At 32.1% G+C, this 10,930-nt stretch overlaps 1 protein-coding gene across 2 annotated transcripts in view; it reads right to left on the bottom strand.

Annotated features, from left to right (window-relative positions):
* DACH1 (dachshund family transcription factor 1) overlaps positions 1-10,930 on the bottom strand; it is a 422,811-nt gene that overhangs the window by 114,521 nt on the left and 297,360 nt on the right. For both annotated transcript variants that reach the window (XM_004468151.5, XM_058276592.2), the window contains 2 exons: positions 9,136-9,271; positions 5,572-5,709 (listed from right to left, as the gene is read on the bottom strand). In XM_004468151.5, the coding sequence (XP_004468208.2) occupies positions 5,572-5,709; positions 9,136-9,271 (274 nt within the window). The remainder of the gene's footprint in view (positions 1-5,571; positions 5,710-9,135; positions 9,272-10,930) is intronic.

Raw genomic sequence — 10,930 nt, 5'->3', positions numbered from 1 at the left:
CTTTCGCTGTACTTGTGAAATCTGCCATCAACTTTAGAAAAAGCTCTGGGACCCAGAGAACTTTGATGTTGTCCAACGTTATGAATTCGTGGAATTAAAGGTATTAGCATTAAGTTTAACACCTCTATTTCACAGAATTGGAAAGTGTAGGTCACACGAGTATTATTAGTTATTTAAATAGCTAGTTAGGGAGAATATTTTACAAGAGACTTTGAGATATACAAGAGCAATTACATTTAAAGAATAAAAGCAAGGGAGTGGGAAGCAGATGTGGCTCAACCGATTGGGTTCCCATCTACCATAGAGGAGGTCCTGGGTTCACATCCCGGTGCCTCCTTGTGAAGCCAAGTTGGCCTGCGCCTGCAGAAAGCTGGCACAGCAAGATGAAGCAACAGAGGGAGACAAGCAGACACAGAAGAATGCACAGCTAATGGACACAGAGAGTAGACAGCAAGCAAGTGTCAGAGGGGTGGGGAATAAATAAAATAAAAGTAAATAAATTTTTAAAGTCTTTTAAAAAAAGTAAAGGAGAAATTGCATGTTAGAGAACATTAAGAGTGTGAATACTCATGGGTCTATATTAATATTATTAAAGTACAGAAAATTCTAATGAAAATGTTCTTCTAATGTATGTACATCCACATCATCACATGAGATAATGAATAATGAGTTCAGAGTTGTGATATATTTATAAATAATATATACTATTAATTAAATTGTTTCCTGTATCTAGAATTTAAAGGAAGATAGCCTTTTTTGAAGATTCGATCTTTTTTGAGTAGCACTGAAATTTTTAAAGCAATGAGAAATGCAAAAAAAAAAAAAAAAATTTCCACTCACTTGAGAGGAATGATGGTGATTTTTTTAAGTGTACTGAAGGAAAACGGTCCAGAAAGGTAGTTACTAAGAATAAAATATTTGAAAGGAACTTTTTATTTATTTTTTGCCTTCCATGCTCTGTCCTCAACTTCATAGTGCCAAAATAAAAACCTTTAAATACACATAAGCAAAGCATTGGAAATCTTGAGCATGACCCATCCAGCAGAATATACCACAGAAGAAATGTCCCCTGAAGCAAATTCCTTATATATCCTCCTCTTCTTAAATTAGTCCTGTTTCTAAAATGGCTCTTGTCCTATAGGAGTACTAAGTGGAAGAAGAAATATTCATCTTCCTTAGGAAAACAACTGTAAGGAAAATTGGCTGCAAAAGAACAAGTTATGTACAATAATAGCAGAGCAAGAGAAAGAATATTTTTGCACCTCATATGGCTTCTTTCACATATCTGGCTTTCAGTAAACTAAATATTTACTAATTGATTATATCATTTTGGAATACATAATCCAAGACTGAGAAACACTAGTGTAAATTAGGTATTCCTAAGTTAGTAAACAAGCATAAATGCTTCAGTTTCTATAATTAGAAGACAAATATTATAGGCTTATTTGTAGCATACATGTAATTTTTTGATAAATCAAAAAATAGATATATTCCACATTAACAAAAATGAGCATATGAAATTACATACAAGATAAGAAACATGCAGCAGTAATTTAAAAAATACCCAGAAACCAATTATGCATATGAAGACAACACTGTAAATTAGCATTAATGGACAAATATGTGGGGGGGAAAATAGAGAAGAATATCATCAGGAAAAAGTAAGCCTATTTATATTACTGAAATATCAATTAATACTGGTGTCCATTATATTTAGAAGGAGGGAAAATATTAGCATTCTTTTAAAACTCAGAAAGCTATAGAAAACAGAATGGGTTTGGAAAATGTTAGAATTCAAGACATAAAGACTGGTAGTGGATGTAGTTCAAGTGGTTGAGCACCTGCTTCCCGTATACAAGGTCCTGGGTTCATTCCCTGATACTTCCATACACAAAAAAAGATATAAGACTGTTTTTTATATCATATTGGTGCTGTGGTAAAGTTTTCCTCATTATATATCTTGAACATATCCCTGATTTTAGTCCAAGTTCATAATCTTAAAAACCTTTACACTTGGAACAAATGCAACAATATTATATATGTCTATTATTTTTTGACATTAACTTCATTTCATATTTTTATGTTGAATGTACTTTAAACTCTCCCTTGGCTCAAAATCATATTAAAGATTTTTTTATTTTTACACTGATTACCAGAAATTACTCAGTATTAGGATTTCTCAATTTTAATGCCTGTAAAATTTCTGCTTATTCAGCCGATGAAGTAACTTAAATATTTTGTCTAATAGAATAGAATCATTTACTCTTTAATATAAACAGGCTAAAATGCTTAAAAGTTACAGATGATTAATATTTTGGACCACACTTTTTCTCAGCACACCAATGAATTTGAGTATCTATTTTTGGCATCAATGTTTTCTTAAGTATTATTGCCTTTTGCATGATTTAAGGTGGTGGGTTGCAAATTACATTATAAGAAGTTCAAGCCTAAAATGACACAAACATATAATTAATTTCTCTACAAATGTTTCTAAATCAAGTCACTTGTTTTAATGTAGATATGCACAGTAAGAAAGTTAGAGGATTAGAATGAGGAATATGATAAATGTAGTCATGAAAGAAAACATTTTTTAATTTAGTAGATTCTATCAATCCAGAAAGCCCATGAATATTTACTATTAATTCAGTATTCTAAAACATAGATAAAAGAGAAAGATCACACGCAAGGGAAAGAGCAACATAAAACACTACAATGGTATCAAAATCTATTACAATTTCCATGATTACATGACTACACGTAAAATCATGTGATAAGTTCAATGATAGTTTCACATATCCAGGGGAAATATTAAAATAAGAACTTACTTTCCTTTATAAAATACACATTAAAATATCTGCAAACTGTTGTGGTATGGTCAAGGTCTTCACTCTGACAGTAAAACCATTTAGAAAACTTCAAAGTGAAAAGAAGTCCCATTAGTGATACAATAAAATCTTACATATATTCACAGTCAGAACATTCTGCTATGATTCATATAAATGTTCCTTCTAAAGGTCGGATAATTCCACCTTTTGCCTTGCTATTAATCCTTGAAGAGGGTAATCTTCACAGTTGTTTTAACTTTTTCCTTCTCTGTCTTTTCGAATCTTTTAGTAATTCAGTTCAGATCAGTATGTACTCATAGATTGTCTAGTTTGAATAAACAAATGGACACAAATGACTCCAAGGAGTTTATAGTATGGTAACAGAGGCAAACCAACAAAGAATTAACTTCCAATAAAAAGGCAAATATTGTTTAGAGGGACAAAATTGGGGGGGGGCAATTTTGGGGGTCCAGGGACATTGGAAAAACAGAAGTGGGGTTCATAAACTGACCTAGTATATAGTGTTTCAGGTAAAGGCGCTGTGGTAGTAAACTAGTAATAATGATGATGATGATGATAAATATATTGAACTTATACAAAAAGAGTTTTGAAATTTACATGTGAACTCAACTTGAAGCATCGGTTGTACAAAGCTCTTTCCTTAGAAAATTAAAGTCAGATTCATTATTTCAATCATGTACTTCCCTTGTCTTTGGTACTGCTCTCTTCATTACCACCTCTGGGCTTTTATATTTCATTCCTAGTTCTTCTCCACCAAAGTTCTGGGAGAGAAATAAGCCTTAATATCCTGATACCCACTGCATATCATTAACTGCTTTCCTACGTATCCCAAATAGAACTAGCTATGTTTTGTACCCTTGGAGAATGGAGAAAAGGGTCATGCAAATGATTTTCCATAGGCTTTTATTCTCTTACAGAGAGATAGTTGTATAATCCATAAAATTAATTGTTATATTAAATATTAGAATTTACATCTTCCATGAAGCTTTATGTTTTCTCACTATGCTAATTTTCACAATATTGCTAATATGCATTTTTACGAAATATAAATGGTATATGTCAAAATACATATAAAACACGATACATGCAACATATATTTTTTTCATTGGTGAAGAAAAGATTGAAGAAAATTCTGAAATAGAAATTTAGAGAGTAGGCCCAGTGACACTGTATTATCCTACCTTGCTTAGTCATAACACTTGATATCATGTTTACAGATAAATTATACAAAAGTTGTCTTAATGTTGCTCTTTTTCAATTAAGTCTTGAGTTTTGCTATGTTAGTATCTAGAAAGGATTGTCACTCCATAATACAGATAAGCTGATTTGTAAAAAACGAAACAAAACTGTATTCTTTACCTGTAAGGGACTAGGTAGAGCTATTTTCATGTTGAATGGAAAAAAGTTTTTATGTATGTACTTAAATTTTTTGTGTGTGAATAGTTTCTATTGGAAGACAAAAGTTGTCATTAACTAACTTAGTCTCTCTCTGATCACTTCACCCTGATTTCTATTATTTAAATATTCAGTTCTGGTTATAGGGGCCTTGATGAAGTTATTATATTTATTTTCCTTGGACTGCTAACTGTGCTAATTTGTGTATGCTTTCCAAAGAAATAACACTTTTTCACAACTTTGATTAATTGATATTCATTTCTAAAAGGACTGCCAAGTATCCAATTTATGTTTATAACACTTGGAAATATCAGGTTAAATAACTTAAATTTGATTTATTAAACCAAAGAATATTTGCTTTCTATTACTAATATATAAATAGCATTTTATCTTCATTATGAAATTGGTTGATATAAGAAAACAACAGTCATATATTTATTACGAGGAGATTTTTGTTATTATAAGATTTAACTTTTTTGAAATTACATGTTAATAGATAATTTTAGGTTTGGAAATAGAACTTAAAATATTTTTGTAGATAGAAGAGCAGCTGCCATGCAATAAATAATTGCCAATAAATTAAATAATTTTGTGATAATAACCTAAGATGGAAAAGTTGTAAAGTGACTCTTATATTCACAACTTAAATTTATAATTTAAAAACATATATTTGCATCTAAAAATATAAACAATTTTAATGTGCATACTAAAATATACCAATTTCTTCATGAAAGTCCTTCATGAAATAGGTATGAAAATATACATTTTTGCCTATGAAAATGGGCTAGGTTTATACTAACAAAATATAAATATGAAGCTCTAGTATTTGTGTAGTTATTGTTACTTATTGATAATTTCTTACAGAACACTTGAAAAAAAAACCTGCATGTACATTGACTGGTAAGATTCATTTCTATTTCCTTTTGGTCCACTGCCCATGCATCTTTTAATCCAAAAAACAAAAGACAATAATCCTTTTCATATTTTTGTTGCTCTATCATGCTAAGTAAAATGACAATTTTGTGTGAAAGCATTAAGAAAGACTGATAGTAGATCTTCAGGAACTCAGAGATACCAAATGGCAAATAATTCTCTTTTATTAAGGTACTAGAAAGTAAATTGTCGCCCACTTGCTATATAAAAGAAAAGCAGCAGGTCTTCATTCATACCTCTTTTTTTGGTAGATAAGCTTAATTTTTACTTAATATATGGTTTTTAAAAAAAGGCTTATATGTTTCCTTATTACGTGATATAGAAATACCCATCATTTTGTGATTAAAATCTGGTTTAAATATAGAACAGGAAGAACAAGGCCATATGAATATATTACCTTTCTCAATATGCATCCGGGATTTTGACTCATGTCCCATGTCATGACCAGCCAAATCTCCCTCCTTGGGGCCGGGGAGTACATTTGGTGATAAACCCATCAACATCTGGTTCATGGACAACCCATTCTGATGGACAGCTGTTCAGTCCAAAACAAAGAACAAATATATAAACATCATAACACACAGGTTCAAACAAATTAAGTAAACTCAAAAGTAAATAAAATATAATGATCTAAGTTTAAAATTATAAAGTTTTTCTAAAAACACTGAGGACAAATAATCATGGCAATAATTGAAGAAGAAATATATTGAAAATAAAACCATGCCACCTTATTTTTATTTTGCTTAAAATAAAATGTTTTTTTCTTAAATATCTGAACTAATTCTGAATGGTCATACCACTATAACCACTAGCAACTAAGTAGTCAAGTTTTAATTTAGTAAGTCAAATTTTCAACCCAGCACGTAATTTATCTAATTAAACAAGAACACAGTATTAACACTAGAGTGCTCTTTAACACTAGGATATTAAACTTAATAATATTCCAGTGGTCTGAGATGACAAATAGCGTTTTCAAAATCGCTGGATTTGCAACATAAGGCACTGAGATCATTGTTTCAATATTCTTGTTCTATTCCACTCAATAAAACACAGTTCCTTAGATATCAAAGTGTTTCTTTAAAAATAGGTTTGAAATCAACCATGAAAGTAAAAGGGATTGATTAATATCTATTGAATAGTCAGGGAAGAATTTTCAGTGGATAATTCTAAAACCAGTAAATGAAAGTTTGATGAAGAACAGAATATTTAGAAAGTCTTAAGATATCTCCCCAAAGAAATCTTAACCACAAAGTCAAGAAAAGTAAATTTAAGTGGAAAAATCTGGCAGATACCACCTTAAGCACATGATAAAGTTAATATCACCAGTATTAGAGAAATTTCATGTGCCACTTTAAATGGAGTATGCATTGATAGTCACACTGTAACATCTGTGTGATTCCTGCCAAAAATGCATAACCTAAATTTAATCACAAGGACACATCAGAACAAACAAACAAACTGAAAAACATTCTACAGCATAAACAGCTGGTGCTCTTCAAAAATATCAAGGTCCTGAAAGACCAAAAGAGAATAAGGAAATCTGGAGCATTTCATCATTCTCTTTTGGTCTTTTGGAGACTAAAGGGATATGACAACTAATTGCAATGTGTGATCCTGAACTGGCTTCTGAACCAGAAAAGAAATTGCGTTGCTGTAAAAAATATTGTTGGGGAAATTGAAGAAATTTGAATAAGGACTGTGGTTTAGATAATAGTACTATAATAAAGTAATTTTCCTGATTTTGATTATGGTTATTGTAGCAGTTTAATATTATTGATGAATTCCAAAAAGAAATATTGGATTATGCTTGTAATCTGATCTGTACCTGGGCATGACTGAGTCATAATTAGGGCATTGACTCCCACCCCTTGGTGGGTGGGGACTAACAGATCAAAGGCATGGCAAAGGACAGAGTTGAGAGCTTTTGATGCGAGGGTTTCTGATGTTGGAGTTTGATGCTAAAGACTTAAGCTGGAGCCCTGGGAAGTAAGCTCACAGAGGAAAGAGAAGTCAGTCCCAAGAAGAGAGGAACCTTGAACCCAGAGTAAAGCAAGTCCCAGGAACGTAGGAACAGGAAGCCTGAACCCTCGCAGATGTTGGCAGCCATCTTGCTCCAAATAGACTTTGGTGAGGGAAGTAACTAATGCTTTATGGCCTGGTATCTGTAAGTTCCTACCCAAATAAGTACCCTTTATAAAAACTAGCCAATTTCTTGTATTTTGCATCAGCACCCCTTTGGCTGACTAATACAGTTATATAACAGAAATTCCTTTTTTTAATAAAATACACAATGAAGTATTTGAGATAGAGAGGCATTATGTCTATTACAGGAGCATTAGGAACACTAAGGGCCTTTATAGAAATATCTGTTTCAGATGGTAATTGACTGATTATGGGAATCTGGGTGATAAGTATATAAGAATTCTATGTATTATTTCAGAAACTTTTATGTTAGTGTAAAATTATTTTAAAATTAAGTTAAAAATATATATGTATGTATGTTGTTATACATGCATATGGCTATATTTGTGTGTGTATATGTAAGCATATATAATATGTATATATATAGTGTATTTGTATTTAAACAGTTACGGTAGTCCTAGTACTTGCAATGTTCTCCTTTGTTTCTTTAATGATTAAAAAAGAATATAACCATTAATTAAATCAGAGGAATATACATCAAAACTCTTTAAAAATTTCCCCTATCTGAATATAATTTCTACTTAAATATTATGAAAAAAAATATTTTTCTTTCTCTAAAAGGCCAGTATTTTTCCAATGGCAATACCTTATAACAGCATTATTAGAAATGAAGCCAATATTTATAGTTTAATTTCTGATTTTAGTGTCAGCATACCATGAAAGTATATATAGAAAATAATTTGTTTAAAAACATTTTTGAAATAATGGGAAATGAGGTTTAACCATCCTCAGGAGTTATAATTTGGGGGGAGGGGGCATGGCTATCAAATAATATAACTAGTTCTTAAACTATAGTTACTATCATCTCTTTAAAAATCATTTTATGTGATTTAGAAAAGCCAAGTCAAGTATTTTATTATTATGGTAAACTGTTATCACTGAATAACTCTAATAATTTTTTGTGTAAATGTATGGAGTTTACACCATAAATATTAACCAAATCCTGTATAGAATACAATAAATATTGGTTTTATCAATCAAGATATTCACTCACTTTGAATGAATTTTTTTTGGGAGGGAGGGGAGCAGGTAATTCGATTCTTGAAAGAGACAAAATAGCCAGATGATTGAATGGAATTTTAACTTTACTCTTAAATTTCTTAGCCATGAGGACCAAGGTAAAACATTATGAAAATGTTATCATGAAATAAAACATAGCCCTACTTTTAAAAATTTAATAAAAACAATCTATGACAATAAAATGCACTATTGATTGTTACTAACTCAAATCCTAAAATTCAGCCAATGTTTAAAATTCTTCAATTCATTGATTACCTGCATGAATAATATAAAAAATATTTTTGTTTGAATTGGATTTCTTTTATTCCTCTTTGCGGATAATCTAGTAAAGGCAAAAATGAATTTGAAATATTAGTGAATTTTTTGAACAAAGGACCAAGGTAGGATTGAAGGAATACAGTTGGATAATCTATAAAGAGTATACTTAGGCATTAGATATTTGAAAGTTGGTGGTGTTTACTTCAGAAACTAATCTAGAAGGTTACTTTCTCTAACTCTTTCATAGCTCAAAGCTTTATGTGTGGCATCAAGGAGAGGAGTTTATATCAGAACCTGTTAATGTAGCATCATACCTCATGATATTGCAAACTGGGAAACATAATTTTGAGAGATGGCTATTGCTACAGAGCTTCAGAACATGATACATTTGAGATCTATTTGGAATGAGGGCTTTTTGATTAGAAAAGCCAGCTGCACCTAATAAAGTTTAAATGGTGACAAGTAAAAGTATGAGACCTACGGATTCTGTCTGAAGAGCTCTCAGTCCGCGCCGGGGAGCTGGACACGCTGCTGCTGCGATGTGATGATGGGTGGCTGCCAGGCCGGCGGCCCTCCTCCAGCGACGGGGCGGGCGAGGGGCTGTCGGGGACGCGCTCCTGCACGGCCAGGGAGGGAGGGCGAGAGGTAAAGCCATTACACTTCTACATAATGAATGTTGATTTTTTTCTTAATACTATATAAATGTGAAGAAAAGTAAACACATTATTCCACCGACCTTCTTCTATTAAAAGATACCTATTTTACTGAGCAGAACCAACCGAAAAAGGGAAGGTCTGGTTAGGGAACAGTAGTTCTCTAGGTAAGTATTACTGCAGGTAAGACAGATGCCAGTCCCCTCTGAAGAAAAAGTGAGGCCAAGGAAGACAGCCACAAGTCTTCAATTTGGAGCCCATTAGACAACAAAGAATTCACAGAACAAAGCAGGCTTCAATTCTAGATAATCATCAATTTAAAGAAATCTTTAAATATATTCTATGGCTTTAGCAAGTGTCTAAGGATCATTTAACACACAGATTATCAATGTGACAGACCATAATAATAATACCAGAGGAGTTGTTAACAGCTATTTCATCATAGTAGTACTCTGGGCACAGCCAGAGGGTCTCATTTTAAAGCATCATGTAATTCCATTATCAACATTGGAATAATTTTCTGTCTAATAATATTTAAGCTACCCACCTACTCCTAGCTCCAGTTCAGTTAAAAAAAGAATTGTATGAGGAAGAAAATCATGAGATATGTATTAGTTGGGTCCCAGGGAATCTTGGTTTCATATTTCTTGATATTATTTCTACAATATGCTCAGGTCCCACTCTATACCTCCCTTTCTGACTAAGCTCTTGCCTTTTCCATTAGACCAAAGAATAGGACATTGTATAAATTCCTGAAAAAAGATATCATAAATGGAGTTACAGATAAAGAAACAAGGTGGCAAATTTTGGGCAACCTCCAGAAATGCAGACAAAGGCCTTAAAGAACAGCCTTTTCAATAATTAATATATTTAGGAGTATAGAATAAATATTATTTCTTGCTATGATATAAAGGTGAAAAATATTTTTTAAAAGTAGACTCTTTAAATTTTAAAATATAATTTGTCAAAACACCATTTTTTTTTCTGAATTTAAGCTCACAGTTGCAACTCACATAAAATAGGCATAGACAAGTTAAGAAGTTAAATCGACTCTCAGAACCAAACTCCTAAAATAGGCTAATGTTTTCAAAATATCAATGACTACTTTAACACGGAAAACAAAGATACGGATCAAGGCTCTGTACTACCAGTAAGAATGAGAGTAATGCACTAGAAGTTCCACTAGCCTACCTGAGAAGCTTACATGTGCCTATGCCTGAGCTCCATTCCTAGAGATTTGGGTTTACTGGGGGTCTGATATGGGGTCCAAACATCAGGTTTTTTAAAGGCTCTCCAGGTGATTTTAATGTGCTTCCAAGATTGAACAACATTGCCCCAGCTTGTCTCAAAGCCTCGTAATTTTAAGCCATGCACACTGTCGATCAACATCTTCAGTAGATAGACTGAGGTTTCATTTTTGACGAGCATAATGAAAAACACAATTAAAATAACCCCCAAAATAGCCAAACTTTCTTCCAAAATTCATAACATAAAATAGTATCTCAATATATATTCCATGCAATAAAAATTGCTCCTTTGAGAAACTTCATGACAAAAGATTTGCAAGTTGCAACAATATTGTAAAGGAAGAGGAGAAAAAAAATATTTTAAAAGTCAAAATGA

This window comes from Dasypus novemcinctus, chromosome 15 (assembly GCF_030445035.2).
Source record: "Dasypus novemcinctus isolate mDasNov1 chromosome 15, mDasNov1.1.hap2, whole genome shotgun sequence".
NCBI lineage: Eukaryota > Metazoa > Chordata > Mammalia > Cingulata > Dasypodidae > Dasypus > Dasypus novemcinctus.
The sequence above is the reverse complement of the archived record's forward strand: the minus strand, read 5'-3'. Positions and strand labels throughout refer to the sequence as shown.